The sequence below is a fragment of the Heliangelus exortis genome, chromosome 18 (genome assembly GCF_036169615.1).
Source record: "Heliangelus exortis chromosome 18, bHelExo1.hap1, whole genome shotgun sequence".
Taxonomy (NCBI): Eukaryota; Metazoa; Chordata; class Aves; order Apodiformes; family Trochilidae; genus Heliangelus; species Heliangelus exortis.
The window spans coordinates 11,413,678-11,439,317 of NC_092439.1; the positions used below are offsets into that span (position 1 = coordinate 11,413,678).

At 38.5% G+C, this 25,640-nt stretch overlaps 1 protein-coding gene and 1 long non-coding RNA gene across 9 annotated transcripts in view; one reads left to right on the forward strand and one right to left on the reverse strand.

Annotated features, from left to right (window-relative positions):
* Positions 1–25,640, reverse strand: part of ABCC8 (ATP binding cassette subfamily C member 8) — a 65,426-nt gene that overhangs the window by 37,412 nt on the left and 2,374 nt on the right. For 5 of the 8 annotated variants that reach the window (XR_011729528.1, XM_071762360.1, XM_071762359.1 and 2 more), the window contains exons 2-13: positions 24,594–24,735; positions 21,861–21,982; positions 17,075–17,241; positions 15,775–16,017; positions 14,729–14,917; positions 10,594–10,758; positions 9,431–9,586; positions 6,701–6,835; positions 5,112–5,274; positions 3,644–3,684; positions 3,199–3,344; positions 112–217 (exon numbers count right to left, since the gene is read on the reverse strand). Coding sequence is in view for 7 of the 8 variants with exons in the window: in XM_071762360.1 (XP_071618461.1) it covers positions 112–217; positions 3,199–3,344; positions 3,644–3,684; positions 5,112–5,274; positions 6,701–6,835; positions 9,431–9,586; positions 10,594–10,758; positions 14,729–14,917; positions 15,775–16,017; positions 17,075–17,241; positions 21,861–21,982; positions 24,594–24,735 (1,775 nt within the window). In the remaining variant the exon portion in view is untranslated. Of the gene's footprint in view, positions 1–111; positions 218–3,198; positions 3,345–3,643; positions 3,685–5,111; positions 5,275–6,700; positions 6,836–9,430; positions 9,587–10,593; positions 10,759–14,728; positions 14,918–15,774; positions 16,018–17,074; positions 17,242–21,860; positions 21,983–22,482; positions 22,622–24,593; positions 25,148–25,203; positions 25,401–25,640 lie in introns of those variants that run through there. The other 3 variants (XM_071762361.1, XM_071762363.1, XM_071762364.1) reach the window with 3 other exon arrangements.
* Positions 208–22,854, forward strand: LOC139804779 (uncharacterized). Its single transcript, XR_011729529.1, has 3 exons — positions 208–710; positions 14,781–14,941; positions 22,381–22,854. It is a non-coding gene; the product is annotated as an uncharacterized lncRNA (long non-coding RNA).

The window sequence follows — 25,640 nt, forward strand, 5'->3', positions numbered from 1 at the left end:
GAGGTTTTGCAATAGTAAAAAAATAATCAGTTGGAAACTGAAAAGTCAAAAATTTACTCTGCATACAAATTACTCCAGCCACTTCATCCACAACTAAACAGAATTACTCACTACTGCCTGGTATTTGCTGTGATTATCTGCACTTCTTAGCTCAGCAGACTTATCATGCTCTTCTCCAATTTCTTCACTTGACAGAAATTCACTCAGTTTCTGCACACTGAAAGGGAATAAAAAGAATTACATCTTGACCTGGAATTCAAACCTGTAGCTCAATGCTATGTTATTATAGTTTATATTGTTATCACTTTTAGTATTTCAACCACTATCTGCCTGCTGCATAATTTGTTTTTTCTTTTTTTAATGCTGTTACAAGCATATGAAAATGTGCCATGAGAAGTTATTGCAAGGAAGTTGACAAAACCTGCCCTGTATTCTAATAACAGCAATATTTTAATGATGTGTGCAGATGCTTCTCAGTCTTGTCTTTTCTGATACCACCAGAGAGATTACACACAAGATGTTTTCAGGCATTTGGGGGGATGCAGGCCAGCTACAACAGGAGCTCATTTTGAAGCCACAAGCTGAAGGAGAATTAATGTCATTTAGGTTACTGAAGCACTGCACAGTCAGTTCTACTGAACAGTCTCATGAACACCAGGAGTCTGATGAAATCTGTACAACCAGCTATGAAGAAAGACAAAGTGTATAAGGTATTGAAGAGTGTACCTTGACAGAAGTGTTCAACAGATGAGATATAAAAGGAAACCTGACAACCAGCAACAAAGGAGAATGCATAAAATCTTCCCAGCTGCTTAAGGTTTAATTAGCTAAGAGAAAATGTGTCTTTATAATGAAATTTAACAGATTCTGACAACAATTTTATCTCTGTACCTGACTTTATAAAATGCATGTCTAATCTACTCTCAGGGACAGCAAATGAAATTTGCAAAGGCATTATACTGAATCAGGAACTCAACATCAAAGGGGCTCAGTTAGCTGGAAGTAAGTTAATTATCAGGCTCCAAAATGATGAAGTGCCAAAAGGCTTTAAGTTTCCTAAAATAAATTTATGGATATGGACTGAAAAAAAAAAATGTACTTCAATGTTTAGCCCTAGGGGGAGAAACAGGCCAATGATGCCACTAGAGCATAGTGATTTGTGGCTGTTAGTATGCAAACTTTAAAAAATTAAAACAAAACCCCAGCATTTATTTTGCATCCCACTGAATGGGATTTCTTCCTCAGAGTACAACTTATTTTATTCTAAAAACCTCATGGAATACCCTCCTGGTGACAAAATAGTGCTGGACCAAGCCAGTGCAGAACTGTCAGTGACAGTCCATGAGGATGCCTTGCAATTGGGCATATCTGTAATGATTAAAGATAAAAGTATATTTGTGGAGATTATTGTCCTTCATACCATCTGGCATCAGCTACTGTACCCAATATTAATAAAGCAGGGGTCATGAAGTGCCCAAGATGCAAAGCCAGATACACACCCTTTAGCATCCTTTCTGTGCTGGTTTCACTGCTGGATCATTTCCTGTTTCATCTAGTTCCTTTGTCACTACAGCAGAAGCTGTCTTGTACACTTGCTAGAACCAATTAAGAGTATTTCCAATTAAGGAAAGCTGAAATACAACTCCATGAAGTTTTATTACATTACCCTTCCCTGATCTTGCTGCTCAGCTACTTACTAGCAAGAAGGTGTAACACAGAGCAAGTAAACCTTAGTTGTGCTCAGCTGGCATGAACACAGTTTTCTCTCTTCTTTTTCACATTTACCAAACAATTTAAGCAATCATATGTTTGCATGGGTTGAAAAAATCTGGCAGATGCTTCCAAAATATTGCACTGAAGGATGGGTACTCAGAAGACACACCCAGAGTAGCTCTGGAGCAGCACCTGGGTTACTGTGATAGAGCCAGCCAGGAAGGCACAGGTCACACCAACCTTGTGACACAGTTTGAGCTGAGCAATTCCTGTCTGCACTGCAAATGGCAGGGCAATAGCTTGCTAACAGGAAAGTAACTACAGAGGAACTGAAGAACAACTCCCAGCTAGCAACAATTAATACTTGGTTGATGCTAATTGCTTTAGAACTGTTCCTGCAGCACTAACAGGCATGCAATTAATTGACAAAGAAATCCTCAGACAATCCAAAATAAATGCCCACTACCAGTGCCAGTGTGCCCCCAGTTTCTTTGCTAGCTGCAATCTTAGCATGACAACTTGTCATGACTCTAGAGACTACCCTAGTGGCTGCTAAACTTTGCATGCCAGCTGCTGACACTCTCAGATTTCACACTTGTTAGAAGAGAGGACACAGCTGTGACTTTGCACTGTCAGGGAATTTCAAAACAGCGAGGGCAATCTCAGCCTCCTGCTGTGGTCTCCTTTCCATCTCCAAAGTGCCACAAAGGCACTAAAGCAAGGTCTGGTGACCAGTGTGTGTGCCCATAGTTTGGACAAGCTCTTAAGACAGCTACACTGGAGGTCACAAACAGGTCCTGATCAAGTACAAAGCCCAAACTCTCTCTTCCTCCTCTATCAGTCAGTGTTACACAGCAGATGAAAAGTGTTAAGAGATTTTACACAAATCTGTTGACACTCAGTAAAACTCCCAGTGTGAAAGCAGCTCTGCTAATTTGTATTTCAGTTTTTGAACACTCAGAATAATGTACTTATAAGAAAGTAAAAATTCATAAAGTCTGAAGTAGATACTTAGTAATTAACACGCTCTCACACTTACCAGTGATTTTAATGGGGTTTTCCTTGTTTGTCTAAGCCTTACTCTGCACCAACAGATCTGTGATTTCCTTTTTCCCTTCTGCATGTGTTAAGGATGGAAACATTTGGGTGATTTACTAGACTATATCTTCTGTAAGTTTTCCCTTCCTTTCTCTTTACCATATACATGTTGCATGCAGTACCAGTATAGCTCATCCCACTCTACACAATGAAGTAGTAGCTGGGGACCACAAAATATTGGTTGTGACAAATGTATCAGCAAAGAGCTTAGCCCACAGGCTACAACCAAGGGAGACATACAAGGTAAAAATTTGGCAAATAATTGATAACAACAATGGATAAAGAATCACTACACTATTTCTAAACTTAAAATTGAAAAATGAGCAATATACACATTCTCTGAAATTTAAGAGGTGGTAGCAAACATATTAATTTTGCAGTTCTCACCTTACTAATGCTTTGACAGTGGATCTAACCACACTGGAGAGCAGAAACAATGGAGACACAAGAATATGAAAAAGGGAGATGGAGGCAAATGCCACGGATGGGGAGAAGTCAGCATTCCTTGTCAGGTGAGCATGGACCACAAACGTCTACAGAGAGAGAGACATCATCATCAGCATTTTGTCATCAAGAAGGAAACATGGAAAGACTTTATACTTCATAGGCATTTCATTTACAGAATCTTAACTCATTCAACAGTTTGGGGGAGTGCTTCATACTCTGGGCTACTTCTGCTCACAGATGACAAGTGAGCATTTTCTATTCTCTCCCAGAAGAAGTGCAAATGTGCAGCAGGTTTACATCCTGTCTTCCTTCTTCCTCATTTCCTCATCACTTATACTTTAAAACACAGTTGTAATCGATGCTACTTAGAAAAGTCCATACTTACTATAAGAACAGCTGCAATTGGTATTGCTGCATTCATAAAGACTGTGAAGGAAAACATGTAGGAACATTTAGAAACAATTTCCATTCAGACAGCTGAGAAACTGATCTAATCATTCATAATACAAAACAAGAATGCAGCTGCAAACACTGGATGCTTCATGAAACATTAGTAAACATTTAGATTGTTTTTAATGTGTGTTCTTATTTATGAAACTATTTCTTTATAGAACAATCAGTACTCTTGGGATGAATATGCCTTTTCCTAGATTTTACAAATGATACAGTGAGGATTTAAAATCAAATAAGCCTCCACAACCCCTTCAGTCCTACAGCTGAACCTGTGCTCTGACTATAAATAGATTTTAATGCCACATGGAGAAGTGCAAACACAGGGAGCTCATCTCTGTTGATCTGGGTGTAGGATGGTTTCTGGTCAATCTATTCCAGCTAAACTCTGCTTCATGGCAAAATGAAACTACTCTTCAAACACAGAGAGCTCAGGATCCCCAGAAAGAAATTCTGGTGTCAAGAGTCAAGGAAAAACTCAACTTAATGTCACTTACATTCAGTGGGATCAGGACCTTTCCCTCAGAGGGCATTACCTGTGTAATCATTTGGCAGGGAAGAAAGTCAGCTGCATGTCTCTTGGGTAAATGTAATCAGATAACACTAACCAGACTAGCAGTTACTTTCCTAATGAGTGGTCTTCCTTGTCTATCTAGAAGGTATTTGTACATGTCAATTGTGGCATTTTAATACTTCACATTAAAAGTTTCAATTTAACTGGTATCTTACAGATTGTAAGAATAGTGTTCTCCAGCATGGCTTTAGTAATTATGTCTAAACACTACAGTATTAATTAAATAGGGGTTGCATATATCTCCTCAAATAGACTTCAACTGGTCTTTTTAAAAGAATGAGAAATGCTTTAAAGGAGCTTTAAAGATAACATGAGACAAAAGAATTGCCAGGATTCTCATATTTTTTCCTTTCCAGGTTATAGAAGTAGTCTTAAGAATAATTTATTTTTGTAAGAAATGCAAATTTTGACTAAGAAAATGTGAATACCATCTGTTGGAGCTTCAATGCAAAGACTATTTGTCATAGTGTATTGTGCAAAATGCAGAGGAAAAAAAAGCCAACTTCAACAAAGGCTTCTTCCTGAACACTTACATTATAGCAGAGAATATTGCTGGTGGAAAGTAGCCTGTGAAATACTTGCCCTTAAAACTTTTCTCCAGAAAAGTAAATGCTCTGAAGCATTAATCTTGACTTCTAGGCATATTTTCCATACAGGGAAAATTCTACTCAATTAAAGAGGAAGTGTGACTAAGTAGAAAGCAAGGTGTATTGATCACAGCCTAAAGCAACTGAAACAATCTCAGCAGAGAAATGGTAAACTCATTAGTAACTAATTATGTAGCAGCACTTCAGCTGAAGAGTGGATTAGAATGAAAGAAGAAACTTACTGGATATGGAGGTATAAAGGGCAAAAGACTTTAGGCTTGTCATTTCTTTTTGTCTGGTTTCCTCTACACTGCTGTGGAAGATGTGTTCCCAAGCATAGAGTTTAAGGAGTTTAATGCCTCGAAGCATCTCATTTGTCTTCTTCAGTCTCTCATTGGAGTACTCCTGCAACATTTACATACCCATTTACTTAAAGAGTATAATTAAAGCACTTGACCTCAAAGCATAAAGACAGCAAAATAATTGCATACAGACCCTATTATCAGTCAGGTGTACTTTACTGGTTCTGGCCATTCAGATGTTTTGTTGCTCTTTACAAAGGTGAGTTCCCTAGAACTCAAGTCAAAGGGCTGTTTTGATTTGCACTCCTAAACCTACCTTGTACTGAAAATTTTATTCCTCTGCTCACTTGCAAGGCAGCCTCTCATGATTTGTACTGCCCAGCACACTGGCTGAATTTTCAACAGGCACACTGAGAGCATAGAGAGGAGATCAGAACATGCAGGCAAGCTACAGCTGGGCACATCACTCTGCCCAGTCAGTGTGATAGGGAAACAATGGTGCCAAGCTTCAAATCAGCAACCAGCAAGCCCAAGTTAGCAAGAAGCTGTGATCCTGTAGGGGAATCTGAACAAGGCCAGCTGGCTCAGGCACTAATACACTGGTAAAGTTGTACTTCCAATAAAGTAGAACTGGAAGTTATGCTACCTCCATTTTTCAGGCTAGCTCAAAGAGCTTTGTACCATGCTACTCTGCACAGTGGAGATGTTTCTAGCTCAAAATGTGCAGCTCCCATGTGCAGGAATATGTAGGTGATGCTGGCTGACTGCTACAGGGATCCTTACTGCCTGCCTTTCTAGAAGAGTATAGTCTGATGATGTGAAGGCATTACTTTTCACACAGTGAGGTGCACAAATAACTTATTACCAGACATGATTTGTGGTACAAGATATTTCAGCGAGCTGCCTGGCTCCATTACAGGTTCATATGGCTTCTTTGGCAGAGCAACTGTTGCTGAAAGTGGCAATAAAGTCCAGAGCAGCTGGGCATGGTAATTCCAGTGGGCTGAGGGAAATTTCTCAGCAGAGATGCAGGTGACTCAAATTATAGACAAGTCAAGTGAAAAAGCAAGAACAACTTGTGATTGAGCAGACCTCTAAACTCCCCAGTTGAGGAGCATGCTGTGGGAGTTAGTATTGGCTCTATCTTATTTAAATAAATCACTTTGATACATTTCCACAGCTTTGATGTATCTGGGATGCAAGTTGGAATGCAGTGTCCCTCTCCCTTTGGACAGCTTGCCCTTTCTGAGTGCACAAAGCCATTTCAGTCAATAATTGCTGACCATCTACATTTTCAAGTTAGAAACATCTTAAGCTTTTTTGCTCTCAGGGAAACACACACTTGTTGAAAAATAGAAACCCCAAAACCTGCATCTTTACTGCTTACACTTACCATGTTTCCACATTCTTAAACATTTCCAATGTTTGACATTCAGTTCCTGTGTCTATGTCCACAGTCAGCTTTGAAATTCCAAATACAGACCAATGTACATGATATTTATAGCATGTACAAGTTTGAGGACACTTACCAAAGTGCTTCTCTGGGCCTGTGAGAGTTTTGTTGCTACAAAGTACTGAACAGGTGCAAGGACTATGATTACTGCTGCTCCAATTAAGGCACTGATTCCAAGAAGGTAGTAGAGCAGAAGAACCCCTACAATTATCTGTTGGAAGAAAAGAAAGTAGCACAAGGGTTGGGATAAATTAACTTGGGGTATGTACCATGAGGACTAATCACAGGGTAAGTGGACAGCATGTTCAAAACAACAGCCTCTACAGCCAACCCAACCCCTAAACATCACCTCTTCTGCACTGTTTGTACAGTAGGGTTTAATCAGTCAGGATTTTACACCAGGGGACTAAATACACCCACCTAGTGTCCCTGCCCAGCTGTGGATTCTTTATATTTCCATTTCATGACTCCTTATTATGAAGAATACAGGAAAATTGTACAGATTTTCATAAAATGTAACTCATAGCTATTTAAAATACATTTATAAATAAATCAATTTATAAATAAAAAGCTTTAAATAAGGTTTTCAAGTTATTTTAGAATACTTCCAAGTAACACGCTGAGATACTACTCCCTTTACTGTCACTATTCAGGCTTTTTTCCCCATTGACCAGATTACATAGCATGCATTTTTTTTTTTTACTTCTTTTCTTCTCCTCTGGTATTTAAGCACTTTTACACTGGAGTATAGATCTCACAGTCTGTTCAAAACTCACTAGCCTACATCACATGGGACTTCCACAAAGAAGGAATGTTTCTTTACTTACTACAGAAACTAATATGAAATATTATTAAAAATAAAACTAGTCTTGTAAATGTTAACATGACATTATTGCTGATCAGTTTATAAAAAAAGGATCATAAAGCATAACACTAAAAAAACCCACTTCAAGGAAACAGAATTGCAAGGAATTGTTTTAAAGATGGCACCGAATGTTAAAACAAAGGTTAAAGAAACAGCTTAACAAAAAAAGATTTGTCTTGGGTAACTAAAGATTTGTCTTGGGTAACTAACTCTTACCTGCCAGAGATATATATCATGAGTAAGAAACTCACCAACAGCTCTGCTTATTTTGTCTTGATTATTTATTGAAAATAGGAAATACTTTTAGCCAGAACCTGCTTTGTGGCCAGTTTTGAAAGAGACAAATGTCTTTTCATTACAAATGTAAGCTATCCTTGTCAATGAACCAGAGATATGAGAATACAGGATTTTTTAATAATCACAATGAAATTCAACAAGGGTGTTTATAAAATGGAAGTGGGGGGAGGGAAGCCTTTATAGCACCTCATTTTGCTCCCAGGGTTTGAGCCAAACCTACAGAGGGCATCTTTCAATTGATGGGCATCCCCAGGCCTCTTTTCATTTATTTCAATGGCCTTCAAACAGTAACTTAAGGCAATGATAAAGCTCCTATTGACTCCAGCCAGAGCAAAGATGGGGCTCAAATTATCTGGACTGTATAGAAATCCTAAGTTGTTATGAATGGCAAGGGCTTCTAGTCAAGGATAATTACAAAATCCACAGCAGTTGCTGAAATGCTGATTGTTAGGTTAAGAGCTACAAAACAATTAAAACCCTGTTTTAAATAATAATAAAGCTTGTTCAGCTTTCTATTAGGCATCTTTTGGGCATCCAGTAATTGTTTTCACTACCTTGTATGACAAAGTATTGAATGAATATTGTGGAAACATGTTTTGGAGAAACCTTTGTGATCACTGTGACACATTTGATTTATGCCTTACAATGTGTGCATCATCCACAACACAGGAGCATGCTTTGACACTGCTAGTCCTCATCTGCTAAGGAGCATTGAAGGGTGAATTTTAATGCAAATATTATCATATTTTCAGATGACTGTCAGGAAATCTTGATGAGTCTGTGACTTCTGGCACACTGGAGAAAAATGTTGTTACAGAATATGTAATGAAATTGGCTTAATTCTCAGTTGCACTGAAGCTCTCTCTACACTGAGCTGCCAGAGCAGTCTTGTAAAAAGTGTATTCTTTACATAGTCCGTTTTACTTACAGACTTACAGTGGAGACTAAGCCTGAAGGTTAATTTGATCCTCAATATTATCATTAAAGGGGTGGACTCATAGCTCTTAGAGCAATAAGAAATCAGTATTAGCACATGTTCCTTGATCATTGTTCTTTTTTGCCACTTTAAGGAAATCTGGTTCCAATTTCTTTCCCCTATACTTTCAGGAAAACTATCCCAATGCTAAAAATAAGCAAACCTTATTTAAAAAAAAAATCTGCTGATAATTGCTATATTCACCACCTTTTTTAATTCTAGAAAGTAAAATGTTTTTAACTGGCGTGCAAGCCTCTCCAGAGCAGATCAGGGAAACTAATCTATACTACAATGCAGTTAATTCTGCACAAGACAAAACTGAATCTATAGTGTATGAATGCAAGATTTCAACACATTCCAGTTATTATCTACACTGCTACAATAAATTAATGCCCTGCAATTGCATAGTGTGCTGTACTCTTTAAATTCTCGCTATAAATGCAAAGCCTGTATGGCAGCATTCAAGATCCTAATACAGTCCTAAATACCTGTAGACCTCTTATAGATGTGAAATACCTTGCCTGCAATGTTTCTAGATATTAATAGCTTGAAGTCTTGTTTCAAGCTATCCTTTAAATTCTGTAATATCTCTGCTTTGATAAAATTCATAAGCATTCAATCACTAGACTAATGCACACTAATATCAAAAACACATTCAATCTCCTTACCTGTACTGGCATAGCCCAAAGGTTAGGACAGAGGAAAAAGAACCACATCAGCTGATTTGTGTCTATGGCAACCAGGTTACAGATCTGGCCTGCAGTCATCTCCCCCATAGACATGTTAGAGGTTGAAAGCTGCATAATTTTATTGTATATTTTTGTCTAGAAGAGAGATCAAAAGATGTTAGCATGTAGAAATAAAATGAGATTTCCAGCTCCATCTAAAACATAGGTTTAGTCCAGCATACTGAAGGAAACCAACATTCACAATAAGTTGAATGAATAGCTTCAAGTTTTGCCCTATGTGTTATATGTCAAATTTTAATTTTTTTAGGAATTTTCTACTTCACTTGAGTAAGGGAAAACCAATGGGTGGAATCCAGAAGTCTGGCAGCCGAGAAGTGCTTCCAAGTGTGAGATCAAAAGAGGATTAAACAATCATGCTGCTCCTGAAAGCATCCATCTATCACATGGACTCTCACAGATCTATGAAGTTCAGTGGGTAAATAGTGTAATGTCTAAGGCTGGCTTTCAAGCTGTCAGAGGGTAGGTTTCAGCCAGTGCACTTGGCAATATCACATTGTAATCTTACACCTAATTCTCTCATTTCCAGGCACAGATCTCTGAGCCTGACATAAAACTTTGATCTGTTGTTCACAGTTAAACAATGATTATGGACTCCATTTGACCAACCTTCCTTATGCTCAGTAATTACAATTCTGCAATGCCTGGTAGATTCTGTGGCATGACCCATGGAATGAGACACTACCACATGCATTGGGAATACAATCTATTCTTTTGTCCAAATTAAATTTACAAGATATTTTAAAGCTGTATTCTTTGCATGGGATGTTACAAAACCATAGCTCTTTGAGATAGGAGAGGTCTAGTTCAGAAATTCAATTCTTTCAAAAGTTACATTCAGTTTCACTGTCTGCAAATTTATGCTCAAAGGTAAGAAGAAATACAGCATTAGATATTGCAAATAAATGATTATATAAAATAATCAAATAATAAAAAGACAATGCAGGACTAAGTTAACAGCTTTTAATGGCAATGGTTACATTCAGTACATTCCAGGAGAGAAGTGCTTTAGAATTTAATGACTATAATTTGTATTTATGAATACACACAACTGTATGAAAATAAGTTGATAATACATTGGCTACCTGTATTGCACCTCTCAAGTTGATTCCTGTTTCAATAGCAACATAGTATGATGCTTGAAGAAAGGTCCTTTGCAACAAAAGGGCAAAAAATAAGAGTACAGCCAAAACGTAAGCATTGGACAGGAACTCTTGAGATGAAATAAAGAAAACACCAAGAATTTTAGTCTGTAAAAAAAGAAGAAAGTTATAACCCAGGTGCAATGGTAATACTTCACAGTTTATCAATTAAAGGAAACAGTTATACAGTGTACCATCTCAGTAAGCTTTATTTAAATGCAGAATGACATGCATAGGATTTCTGATACCCTTCCAAAACCCTAGGACACTTTGAATAGCTCCATATGATCATTTGATAAAAGATGTGCAGTGCCCATTTTCAGAAAGGAATAGTTAATGTCCTTTCAGAGAAACCAGTCTCCTTACTTTAGCACTTCAGGTTACTGAAAACTAAAATGACCTTCACAGCTTGCCAAAAAAATATTCTTTCAACTTCCAGAACTATACACATTATTTTGGTTTGAAGAATCTTATTCAGATTTGTTATTTATGGTCTTTATGTCTAGCAAGTTAACGAGATCACCAAAGTGCATTTCAAAACACGTCTATAGCTTACTGGGAAAACTGCATTTGTTATAGACTAGATTTAACAGACACCTTTGGTGCTGGTACTAGTTGAGAGGTTGGCTCACCTTGGGAAGCCTTCTGGAACCATTCAAATGTCTCTGCCTTCCTCTTTCTCCCCTTGGGTTCCTTCAAAACTTGCTGGCTTATGTTGTCATTAAAGCCAAAATTAGGAAGAGGTGTCTTTGCATTCCTTCTCAGAGGGCATTTTGTCATTTACACTCCTACTGTATTCCATGCTCAGCACTTTTCTTCCTGCCTACATAGTTTTTTGCTACAGAAGATTTAATAAACTATATTTCAAAATTTTTAATCTCTCTGCTTTCACTCTTCTTGGCTACAAGGGCATATTGCTGGCTCATGGTCATCCTTCTGTCCACTAGGACCCCCACCTCCTTTTCTTACATGCTGCTCTCTAACTCTAATTCAAATAGGATACAGCAGCATTACACACTACAAAAAATCTGTGGTACAGTAAGAATCTCTCTTCCAGATTATTTACAGTCTTACAACTTCAGTCTTTCAAATTAAATTAACTTGCCTTTGACCTCCACAAGATCTAACTGTAATTGTAAATTTATTCTTGCTGTTAGCAGGAAGTCTCTAATCTCTCCATTTAGCCTGGAAGCTTTAGAAAATATAATACAGGTCTGAAAAATTACAAGTACAACCAAGCCTTCTCCCGTGCTACCTGTAAAGCCTTGACAGGCCTTGGCTTAAAGCTGCCTGTGCAGGTGTATGTCCTTGGGGTGCTGGGGCTAGGCTGTGGTAGCCTGGGGCTACTGTGCTGGTTCCCAGGAGAAGCTGCTGGAAGCTTCCCCCAGCTTCAAGTGTGACCCACCCCTGGCCAAGGCTGAGCTGATCAGTGACAGCAGATGCTCCTCTGCAATAACACATTCAAGAAGGGGAAAAAAGAAACTGCTAAAGGAGCTGCAGGGGAGAGACGCAGGGGGGAGGGAGAGATACTTGAGCAGATACCAAGGTCAGTGAGGAAGGAAGGGAAGGAGATGTGCCAGGGCAGATTCTCCTGCAGCCCAAGGATGAGACGGAAGGTTGTCACCCCGCAGCTCTTGGAGGGCCACAGTGGAGCAGCCCTGAGGGACAATGGTGGAGCAGATTTGGATCTGCAGCCACAAAGGACCCCATGCCAGGGGGCAGTGGCTGTGTCCAAAGCAGCTGTGGCTCTGTGGGCAGCCCAGGCTGGAGCAGTCTGCTCAGGAGGGACTCATGTTGGAGGGGTTCATGAAGGACACTCTCCAGTGGGAGGGACCCCACACACTGGAAGAGAGGAAAAGTGAGGAGTCCTTCCTGAGGGGAAAGGAGTGACAGAAACAACATGTGATGAACTAACTACAACCCCACTGTGCTGCTGGGTGGGAAGAGCCAGAAAATAGGTGTATCATTTGTGGTCTGTCAGCAGATATTCTTAACACTGGAACTGCTAATCCTAACATCATGATTTGGAAGATGTTACCAACAAAATATAAAGGTTATCATCCTGACAGTCTCTTCTTCGGTGTGAAATGATTAACACTCAGAGAAATTCATGTCATAAGAACGTTCCAGGGTGGCCACAAATATTGATACTGGGGTTATAAATAAACACGAAGAGCGTGACAGAATTTAAAATGCTGTCATGCTCTGACTAACTGCAGCACAGACTAAAGCAGTTAATACTGCCCAGGACACCCATGTGAGCTCAGAGTTCAAGCTCCAGGGCAGTTTATATCTGTCAAAAAGGGCCTGAAAAATAGAGCAAACATGACACCTTATATTTTATCCTTTTGCTTCAGTTTCAAAACCAGAACTTGTTTGAAAGATACAGTTGATTCTTTACAAGATCTCCTTAATCTAAACTATTTAAAATGAAAAAATGTCACTTTAAGGAATGGGGAAGAGATGTTCTCCACTGTACTCACAGCTTGCTGCTGTTGTCTGATTCTGTCCCCACTCTATGGCAGTTCTTTCCAGTACCCTCAAACTCAGCAGCACATCAAGCAATGTTTGTCCTCAACTTATCTTTCCTTTCATAAGACAGTGTTTTAGAAGGCTTGTGTCCAAAATCTATCCAGTTCTCAGGAGCACACAACTAATTGGGCAAGGGTGTCCCTTTTTTGATTAATTACAAGTAAGGATATAACATTCCTAGCAGTAGAGCTGGTGTATTTTTTTCCAAAGTAGACTCAGTTGGCTAGGTATGTGCATACATGGAGCTTTCCTGAACATAGTCTGCTTCTAGACAGTCTGAATAAAAACCCTCCATACATTTTAGAAAGATATTTCATCCAACCCAGCAAAAGCAATTTTCAAAGGTAAAAGTAATTAATCTCTTAACAGGAAAAAAAAAAAAAAGTGCATGCAAGTGTCACTCATGGACTATTGCTGTTAGGTGATCCCCAGATGGTGTCAATCACAACAACAATGAGGTCACTGCTTAGCTAGACACAGCAAGGATGTCAAGGCTGGGTGATACTCCACCCAAAGCCTATCTGGACTAGACTCAAGCATTTTTCACAGAGGAGTAGTAATTTGAAAGGAAAATTAAATAGGATAGCTTGTAAATAGTGATTTGGTGTCACTTCAGCTGAAATTGTTTCAAACAAATTATTATGAAGCAACAAAAAAGTTTCCACAATACCTCACTACTGTAATAAGCTTCCAAGGATTGGGTAAAGATAGGAAATGGTTAAACAATTAATTGTAGCCTGAGGCATCTGTTAAATTTTCTGTAGTGCATCTGATGTATTTCAATGTACAGTGGACCCAAGGTGTATTTGTATTTATTATTCTTATTTTATATTTCCACTAGTGTCAACAGACTTTGGAAATAAAGTCTTAGAGCAAACAACAAGTGAGCTGCAAAAATAAAGTGACCTTTCTCATAGTAATCCAGCCTGAGTGACATCACCTTGTAAGGAGAAGATGCTTTCTGCAACTTGGTTTGTTTGGTTTTTTGTTGTTTTCTTCCTGGAGAACATCCACATAAGTAGCATTTTTAAAAAATATGTTTCAGTTGATTTTTCAAAACTAACCTCCCCAGAAAGATGCTAGTGGAAATTCTCTTTCACAGCTCAATTATTTGGCATTATATTGCAAAGAAAAAAGTCTGCCTTAATCCTCTTTAGACATCATTCATTTTTGGAGCTGAAAAGCCAAGCCTATTAAAAATACAATTTTTCCTTTAAGAAAAGCATTCAGTCACACACTTGATTCAATCTCTACTCAAGACTGTAGCTAAAATCATTATGATACCAGTGGGATTCTGGACATATTTCATCATTATTTTGAATGAGGCTGTTTTCCCAAATGCAAGCATGAATGTTTGTGTGGGTGACATATTTTGCTCCCCAGCAAGGTATAAATGTGGATAAGAGACAGTACATACATACCACTACTCTGTAATTTCTAGCACTCACAAATACATTGCAGAGTCGCTTGCTTGACTGAGGCCAAAAATACATAGCCATAGAATTACTTTTTTGACCCCTGTATTTTTATGACATTTTCATTGTACCTGTGGGCGGATGGTGTTGTTTCCTTTTCCAACATTGTGAACAATCCCAGAGATGCAGAGTGGACCAGCAAAGCCAAGCAAGTCAGCCAGAATACGGAATGTGCTACTGAGGAGTAAAGGTCTTCCAAAAGCAACACAAAGGGCACGCCAAATTGATCCGGATCCTTGTGGAGATGATGGCCTTTTGATCTACTCCAAATTAAAAAAGAATCAGTAAGTATTACAGTACATATTAAACTCAGTTCTGGTAAATTATTGTTATTTTTATCTCTCCTTTAATTCATTGACAACCAGTTGCAATCTTTGCACTAGAAAATCTCAGGAATTACAATTATTGTTTCATCTGTTTTTCCAGAGTCAGAACAAAGCATTAATTTGTACTCTCCTCCATGTCACAAAAAGAACCATTATTTCTTTCCTACCCTTAACAGGGTTCAAAAAAGTGTGCTGTTTGTGCCTTGCTGAGAGAGGAAGAAAAAAACAGAGAGAGGGAACTGACAGGTTTTGTGTTCCTGTGAACAAAGAGACTGTAAACCTACACTCTTGTTAGACAGAATGCAGAAGACTTCTCAGTATCTTGAATATATTCAGCTCCCATCAGGGACAAGCAAAATTTGAGCTGAGGTAGTTTCAGCCAAGAATTCTCATACAGACAAACTGGAATAACATGGAAGAAATAGTCCTGTGAGGCCTCATTAATATTGACTCTGTAACTCAATGATTCCAGAGTCTTATTATAAAGCATTATATTGGTGTTCAATTAATATAATCCATAATTACTTTCTACATCAAAATAGAGGCCATGTGGATTTTACATTAATTTAACCAGTAATGTGTGTTGACATTCATTTTAGAGAGAAAATTTTCAGTATTTGTAAGAGGTACAAGTGAGTATATGATCTCTTTATATGTGGGAATCTATGCTAATGGATATTTTATCTGTATCATATCTGTTTAAATAATTTTATATCACGCTCTCTGCACGAAAACAATGAAAAACTTAAGCACTGAGTAAGCAGCTGAACATAATTCCATGTTTTGCTCACCTTTTGTGCTTCAAAGGCCTCGTTAAGGCGGATGTAATTGGTCAGAGCTCTCATAGCAATAGGAAGCTTGCCAATGGTTTTCAAGTCTATTGGTTTTTTATGGGCAGTCTTGATAAATGTGTTCATCCACCAGTATGTCCCTTTGGACAACAGATTGACAAATGGCTGGAGGAATCGAACACCAAGGTCCTGGAGATCCTCAGGAGGTTTAACTTCTTTGGGAGTTTTGAAGAAAACATACCTCTGAAATTCAGAAAAATTCCAAAAGAATCATACTAAACACACAGAGAGTGGAAGTTCACAAAGCAGGAGATAAAGGACAGCAAGATAATAAATGAATCAGTTCTGGTTTCTTGAAAGTACTCAGGGAATTTAGGTATTCAAATTCAACCAATATGACAATCCATTTTCCTCCATACTGAGAGGAGGAAACATTTCATTTTTCCCAAAAGCCATTCATTTATAATAAATACTGAACATCTAGCATTGAGGGGTTTATTACTCTTTCTTTAAAAAATGTTACTGAAATGTCTGGTCTTAGACATATTATTGTCCTAAGTTATAAAATAAACATACAGATAGACAAAATTCCCTGAGAAAATCACAAAACAAATATGTGATAGATACAGCTCACATTGCTGAGTGAGGTCCTGGAAAGAGTTCACATACTAACATGGCAGAAGCAGCAAGAAAATTTACATGGAAATGTTTCTTTCACTCCTGAAACTAAGTTTATTTGTGCACACAGTTAAGTGAGGAATAGGTGAAGGGAAGAATTTTGGCATTTAGCTCCAAAGCCATCTACCAATTTGGATTATGACTGCAAGCACCACCAAGGAAAAAAAAACAACAACATATATCTGGGAGGCCAGAGAGCAACTCCAGTCACCCCAATAAATAATTTATTGTGACTGTCTCCTGGAAAATGAGAGATGTTATTTGTGTGTCTCAGATATTCTGATAGACCTATAAACTCCTTTCATCCAGTCTTTCCTTGCATCAGAAACACTCCCTTCTGATGACTGAAACTGTGACTCATAACAGACTTTTTTAAAACAAACTGAAGAGATGAAATTCATCTTCATTTAGCTGAAATGGAGCCTGGCATTTTTAAAATTGTAGATTCCTCTGGCCTAATCAAGTTGGGTTAACCTTTGATTCTCAAATACGTGCCTATTTCTAAGTGGATTTTTCTCTCTCCTTTAGAAATGCATTTCCCAGTAACTACCCAGAAGCAGGGATGAAGAATAAATCCCCAAAAACTAAAACACAGAAGGAAGCTTTTGTGCTACTTACTTACCCTCACCCTGATGACATTGATTTCTACAGCAAGTAGCATTCCATAGAGAGCAACCAGGAGTCCTGTGAGGCAGAATCGAAGCTGAGAAAATCCAACCCCATTATCACAGAACTTTACAAATTTGATGGTTTTAGTAATGAAGGCTAAAGTCCAGTAGAACAGCAATGCTGCAGGAGGAAAAAATAAAGTTAATCAGCTCCTCAGTCACAAAAATATACAACAGCAGTATTAAATATTGATTAAAAAAGAATGCAATGAGAATATATAAAACCAGAGAGTGACCTTACTCTGTCAAAACAGAAGGCTAATTCAATTCCACAAACATGAAAATATTAAGATAATATTAGTTCCAAATTCCTTTCCTATAAGATTTAGTGGTATTTGGCAAGTTTGACAAAGTGAAAGCTGCTGAAGGAAATTTTCATCTGTTGTATTCATGCATTGGCATGATGAGTTCCAGGGAGGGAGTTTCCCAAAAGTGTAGGTGGCTGTGAATGATGCTCTTCAAATCTGGTTAATGCTGCAAGACTGCAATGAATTCAGTTTGAAGAAAAATTGATCTCAGTCCCCTGCAGATTTCTGGGATTCATGCAGGAACACTCAGTAAAATATTCTCTTCAAATTGCTGCTGCTCTATTGTTCAACACAAATCCCATGTATGTAATTCATAATACAGATACACAGGCACCCCAGGGAAGGATGTTCTGGCATTTGTAGAACACAACCAACTTTTTAGAACCCTACTGAACTTCTCATCTGAGAGTGCTACTATCAGATATAAATAAATTATCCCTGCAGTAATCTCCTGTGATCTGAAAACACTCCATACCATTCACCTCCCCATGAACAAGCTCCTGTTCCCTCTTCTTAAGCAAATACCTTTTAGGTTTTTTCACATGAATCTTTCATTGATGCTCTATCTGCCATGGTGCAACAGCTGGAATGCACTCCAGCTGCCAAGGAAAACATGGATATGCTTTCTGAGTCTCTTGCAGCATCACAAGGGAGTCCTCAACCAAGACATTAGCAACTGCAAGTCTAACCTACAAATACAGATAATAATCAGGAACTTGCACAAACTGCAAAGAATTTGTGATGTTCCAGCTACTTTGAGGCACCCTAGAAAGCCCTGTGGAGATGTACCATGGGGCTAATCTTCCCAAGGAAAGATAAATTCAACACTGAGAGTTCACATGGGATTTGGGGTTGCCAATCCTGCTTCTGTGGAAATCAGATTCAAAACTCTCACTTAAGTGAAGACAGTAAATGGAACAGTGTAGGAGCACTGAGCATTGGGACATTTGCCAGGAGAGTCCATCTTCTTCTAGAATTAACAGGCCAGTTTGTATGAAGGGAACAGTAAGAGGTCAGGCACTCTGGCATATTTGGTATTTTAGTGGCTGATGCAGCTGCAGAGAGGATTTAAGAGTCGTGGTTACAAAATCCCTCTTATAAAACTACAGCCTTCCTATGTGAGCCTTCTATCACCTTCCCAAATTAAACTGCACCAAATCTTATCCAGCTTTAGACTGTTTCTTACCTTTATTATTTACAATAAGCATCACACTAAAATCTCACTTAATCCAAGAATACATTCCACACTGTTCTACTACTAACCACTTTCACAATTGGTTAGAAAAAAAGATAATTTTCTTAAATAAAAAAACCCATATGTTTTCAAATATTACTACCACTTTCAGAGTAAAACCTCAAAGTCCTATTGTTATTTCAGAATTTCCTCCTATTTATTTTTTGAGGCTTACCTATAGAAATAAAAAAATAGTTCAAAAAGATAACACCATTCAATTACAAATTTTTAATGCCAAGAAAGCTAGATTTTCCAAGTTCAGTCTGAAAACTATTCTAACATGTATCCTGCTAAACTTTAAAACTGATATGCATCCATTCTGCAACACTGCAAAAAGCACCAAAATCAGCATTATTACAAGAGTCCAGTGGTAAACAGTGCTACACTAAAAAAGCTATGTTTGTTGAAATATAATTACAGGTCAAAAGCACTCAGAGAAAACCAGATTCAGAGCAGATCAAAGTATTCCAATCATCTAGACAGTCAGCTGGGATCCTAGACTCAGTCATTAGCTTCAGAGAATAAATATTACAAACCCTGTCAGCTTGTTTTGATAAGAGATAATGATTACTTCAAGATAGCCAACAGCCTGAGCATAAAGCTGACAGGCAGGGTCAGTACAGGAAGATGAAAGGCAGGATGATGTCCTTGTCTTGCATATCCCAAGGGAGCCTGCTAATCCCTGGGTCTGTTACAGTATCTGCCTCTTGAGGAACTACAAATGGACTTGCTGTCTTTAAGGTATAGAGCGAAAAAAGAAAAACATCTTTTGAAAAAAAAAAAGGCTACAAGTTTCACAGGACTGGAAAATTTTATCCTGTTCAGAATTAATGGCCAGACCTTTCAGAGCCTTCTGAACTGCATCAGTGAGAATTTACCCACTGGACTCAACAACTTTTGGGTACAGCTCTGTTAGTCCTTGCTTTACACAGCTATCAGCTCCTTACAAGTGTCCTGCAGCTGAGACTGATGATGTCCTGCAGGAAGATGGAACCTCATTGATGCTTAGAAGCAGCAACAGATGCCACATCAGGTCATTTACTTTACTCTGTGTATAATATTAGATCTCCTCTACAAAATTTCACTGATGAAGAGCCCTGTTTTGGTCTCTTTTCTCATACATTCAGCAAAAAGTTTATCAACACCTTCAGCTCTTCCTCATGGCTCCCATTTACCTCGTTTGTTTTAGGCTCTCAAGGAAAGCTGCTTCATGGCCACACTGCACTCTAGTGGGCTGATAGCTGAGCATAGGTATCATTTCACATCATTCTGGCCTAATTTGCATAAAGTTATCATCACATAGCTCCAGCTGTCAATACAGAGCAGTTGCAATTAACACCGAAAGATGACAATCATCACAGTAAAGAATAAATTTCCAGAAATGTCTGAGGTTCTCTCAGAAACTCAGGACGATGAAAACAAAACAAACCAAAGACCAAAATAAAAAGCCAAGCCCCTCAGCTTGTGAAGACTTTGGATTGAAATTAAAATCATACTAAGTAGGAAAGACTGCATTAGCTTAGTTTCCTTTTTTTGCCTAAGAATTAGCTATTGAGAGTAGATTTTCTAAAGGAGTCTGTTCCTTGGAAATCCAGCAAAATGAAAATTCACAATTTTTAACTTTATCAGTAACACTTCAGTGTTGGTATTCAGTGGTATGACTGCTTATTATTCAAATATTGTCCAGAGCATATCCAGCATCAGCTCTCTAGATACTGAATGAAATTACTAAAAAAGAGAAATCTCTACAGAGAAGGGATTATGTAAAACATGGCTAATTAATTGACTGCAAATGGCTAATTTATTCACTGTAAATTTGTGCTGTTCTTTACAATGATTTAAGAGCAGAAATGTGGTAGCAACACTAGATTATTAAACATTGCATTATAAAGCTGAAATTAAAAAAGAAACAGTAAAAAATCCCAAGAAAATCACTGCTTGCTTTCCACAGGTGACTCTAACAGGCTGTCAATGTTTTCCTAACTAGTTCTCTGAGAAGTCATTAAGTAGAGTGAGTTGACTTATTAAAAAAGTAAATTACCTCACCTGGTTATAACAGACAAAAAAGAACCTACTTTAAAATAGGCTACAAGAAAAAAAGCAGTCCCAAATGAGAAGACAAAGACTGCCAAGCCTTGATAGCAATCGGAAGCGCTTGAAGAGAAATTACATTTATTCTTTTATAAGAATGACAGGCTCCTTCTGCAGAAGAGGATGCTTGCTTTCCAAAACATGCAGTTCAAAATAATCTTTAATATTTAAAAGCTTTTTCAAACCCACCTGACAAAACCAAGAACAACTTCAACATACAGAGCCACAATGACACAAGACAAACTTTAGCAGGATCCATTACTACAGAAAACCAGCTCAAACAGAACTTAACGAGCTAGGACCACCAAAGAAGTAACAGCTCAGAAAATGACTAAACTTGTAAAGCACCACCAGCAGAGAACATGTCAACAACTGCATGATTGTCAGGAGTGAAAGATTTTCTGTAGCTAGCAACAGTTTTATTTACAGTCTTGCAGAAAATGTTATTTCTTACAAGTGGCTTTTTCCATTCAAAGTTCTTAAAGCAGATTATAAATTATAAAAAATATAAATAAATTATAAATTACATAAATGATATTTGGGCAATCAGAAATAGGGTAATAGGGTTAGAATGAGGTTATACTCTATGATCTTGAAGGTCTTTTCCAGCCTGAGCAATTTTATGATTCTATGATTCTATAAAGGAAATTTTACAAACAGGAAGCAAGAACAAGCAGGCAAAGTAGTATACCCAGGGTCACACCTAAAAGTCAGTGACGTTGTTTGTTTCCCTTGACTCCCTTTCATTAGACCACACACTGGGCATGGCTTCAATCTTGTATCCTGCTTCAATGCCACATGCTGACTAGCAGGGGGATTTGGATAGCTTTCAGATTAAGAGTTTTTCCCACAAATCCAGTTTTTCCTAGAGAAGACTTTTGCTCACCAGATCCCCGAGAACACCATACAGGGCACTATGAGAAGTTAAAAGCACTGAAAACAATGAAATGTTTCAGGAAAGCTCAGAACTGAGTCTGGCAATGGCAATCAGCCCAGAATAGCTTTATCCATAGAAGCTATCCCTGAGAATACAGTGATTTGTCACGGAATGAACAGACACACAGCACCACAGTCACATTTCCAAGCCTTTTCAGTTGTGAGACATACCTATTAACAACTTGGGGAAATTGGAGGTTTCAATATTATGGTAATAGACCACTGAAGTGATGGCAGCCAGGAATGCCATCCCAGCTGGCATGTACAGGTGCAAGTGCCGGGATTCTGAAACCCTTGAAAAGAAAAGAGGTAACATCTATTAAAATCAAACCCTTTTTGTTTAATTAATGAATTCTATCCTTTACCCAGCACTGACATAGGGTTTTCTGGAATGAGATACAGATGTAAAGCTCTCTGAATTTCAATTGAATTTATGCTCTTAAATCACTTAGCTGGATTTCAATTGACCTCTGTGCTGAAAATGAAATGTGTGTATCCCTATTTCCTATTGAAATCAACTGGAACATTGTTTAAATTAGGATAAGCAGCTCAGCTCCAAAAAGAGAAAAGTTATTTTAAGCTAAACTACTTTAGGAGCTGTCCATCAAAATATGCAGATAAGACCAACTGACAGAACAGTTCTAGATTTTCTACTGAAACTTTTTGTGGAATTTTTTTTTTCTTTTTCCAGTTTGTGAGAGGGCACAGCACCACAGAATGGGAATTACTTACAGCAAGCTCTCTTTTCAGTGACTGCAAGCCAAGAAATACAACCTAGGACAGAATAATATACCCTTAAGTTTTGTTCTGTAAAGCAAAACTCTCCTGGCACTTTGCTTCAGATATCAGTGAAGGAGTCCTGCCAAGTGCAGCCCTTCTGGAATATGGGAATTGTTGGGCAGTGTGGTTGGTTTGTGCAGAGGTGGGTAGAATCATGTTCTCATCCCTCTTTCTTCCTACTTGCCATCTTCTTCTCCTCCCAATTTCTTCCTTTCACAAAAGCAATGGAGTGTTCTGTGTCATTAAGAGGTACAGTTTCCTCTGTCTCCCAATCAACTCCAGAAGGTGCACCAAGAGGAACTCTTCAGGACACAAACATTCTGGGAAACTCACACCTTGTCTTCTGAACCTTGTGGAAAATAAATCAACATCTCTGGATCTGTTCTTGCTGCAGCAAAAGGTACCTTTGTGTGGTCTTGAGACAAAAGGGGTTGTGCTGTCAGGGATTTGGAGATCATCACAGGACATCACATGTCAGAGAGCAAAACATCCCAAATGTCTAACAGATCTGTAGGAGCCCAGGAGGACCACTTCCTGCATCTTTCCTAGGAAAGGAAAGCCCTCCCTCACATGGACATTGTAGAGAACCCTGCAGAGCTGGCTGGGGCTGCACAGAGGACTTCTGGCATAAACACTTACCATCCCTGGATGGCAATGAGTTGTTTGTGTTTAAGTCACACTGAGGAAAGATTATCCAGTCTCTGAATTCCTAGTAGTGACAGAAGCTTTTGTACATCAGGGCCTTTTCTCAGCAATGAAAAAGCAAGCAACAGGAAAAGATTTCTTCAGATAGTCCAAATTTCAGTGGGTAGCACTGCAGGAGTGAGAGTTTATTTTTTAAATTTTAAAGAGAGAAGTTGCTGGAATTCTCCTATATAACTGTACCTCCTATAGCTGCATATATTGCTGAAGTGCCAAAGCTTTGGCACTCATTTGCTGTCAAAAGGACTTACCAACATGATTCATTTTGATCTCAGAAAGCTGATGAGTCTGAAAATCAGCTTTTATTCACTGGAGCATTTCCTAGCCTGCTGAGTGCTTGGTAGGCATGGCTGTGGGTTGGCACTCCCTCAGTACAGCCACGAGCTTTGATTCTCATCAGGTGACACTTACTACTTAACAGCAGCATTCTGAGTCAACTTAATCAGCAATACACATAATGAGAAGGATTGCTAAAGAGCAAAATAAAACACAAACCTCAAAGCAGGAGATTTTGCTTAGCATCCCACACCCTGATAACTCTGAATAACCATGATAAAAATGCCTTTTTTAAAAAAAAACAACTGGCACTGAGAAACATCCTATTTATATATGCTTAAGAGAAATTATAATAATAATTATGATATCAGCTTCTACAGCAGAATACTGCAGTGACTTTCACACCGTTTGGTATTATATAAATGACTAAAAACAGAGGTTTTGATCTATTTAATGAGGAGCTTCAACTTTAAAAATCCTTTGGTTACAAATTTGTAATAGTTCTGAAAATCAGAGCTTTCTTCAGAGGAAGATGAACACAGTAATTGTTATACAACATCAGCTTTCTCCATCATAAATCACTCTCCTCTATCAGATTACTGTTTTAAAGACATACTAAGTTGAATAACAGACAATGGATCATGCTCATATAATGCAAGCTGCTCTGCTCAAGGTAACAGTGCAAAGGTACTGCACAAATATCAGAAGAAACTCTGGTGTGTAAGACAAGCCTCTATAGATCTGTTCTGTTATTAAGACGAACAGAATTCTGTTTGTGGGGGAATGATATTACTTACTGTGCATATGGGAGTTCTGCCTGATTCAGGACTGTGGGACTGCATCCTTAGACATAAAACATCACAAAAATGTCACCATCTGCTTGAATTGTTAGGATTTATCTTCGGAAAGACAGTGTCATTAAGCTGAACTAAAAATTATTAAGGTCAGTTATGTGTGTGTACAGAACTTGGCAAGGTCTGTGGAATTTCTGATGCAAGGTCAATAGGTTAATCAGCAAGAATACAGATTACATGTTTATAACCACAAGGAACATGGCCCAGATGAGAATTTAGACAGGAAGAAAATACCTACCCTGAAACCTTTAAAACACTCAGTGCTATCAGGAGAAATTAGACAGACACTTACCCATCAGACACTATGCCCTCTGCAATTTCACACACCAGCACAAACAAGAGGATAAAAGTCAGTATCCAGCGCAAATTGTGGCCAGGAAAATGAAGCCATGTGCTGTGATGTATATGTACTTTGGAACTCTGACTTCCCCATCCTAAACAGGAAGAGAAAATTAGGAACAGCTTTCCTAGCAAGAATGACATACAAAGCTCCTGCAGACAGAAAAGCATATGCAGAACAAACCAGTGTACTGAAGTCGACACAACTGTGTTATTAAACCTGCATGCATTTGGACATTTTCAGAACTGTGTTCTCATTGCTTCACTTCGTACAGAAGGCCTTGAATTCCTATTTCAGCAGCTTGCTATCAAGTAATTTTTCAACCACTCTGTTTAAATGAACAAGTAACGTTTTAACAAATTTGACAACACTACAATGCATTCTCTATTTTTTTCTTCAATGCATTAACACCTTATCTTATATTTTTTAAAAGCAGTAACTCGTTCTCTAGGTCTAAATAAAAATTAGCAGTACTGAGACAAGCCAGATAAACACAGATTACCCTAAGCAGTTCTTCAGCTGACCCCATTTTAACAGTTGTGATGTTATTTCAGCACCAGACCTTTTCTGATGAACAGAAGTGAGCGTTCAATCAGACAGCTCCTGCCACGGCTATCCAGAGGACAGACCGGGCTGAAGAGGACGGCACTCGAAAGTAGTGACAGCCGCATTTATTGAACCACCGGGCCACCTACTGGTAACCCCAGTTTTATCTTACCAGACGATACGCGCTGCAGATAGGGCAAGAGTTAGAGCAGCCGGGCAGCCCTCCTGGCCATTACAAGTAAGTAGGAAGGCTGCTCGGCTGCTTTAACTCGTCAGTAATTGTAGGGACAATTATTAGATAACGTTAGAGTTCCTTGCCAGGTCTCCTGGTTTTTAAGAACCCATTTATTTTTGCTTCCCCAGCTGGTCAAAATCTGCAGGCAAATCCTGCAACTATTCAGTACCCATCCAGAAAAGGAGGGTTTGATCTCCACGGAGCCCCTAGGCTGCTCC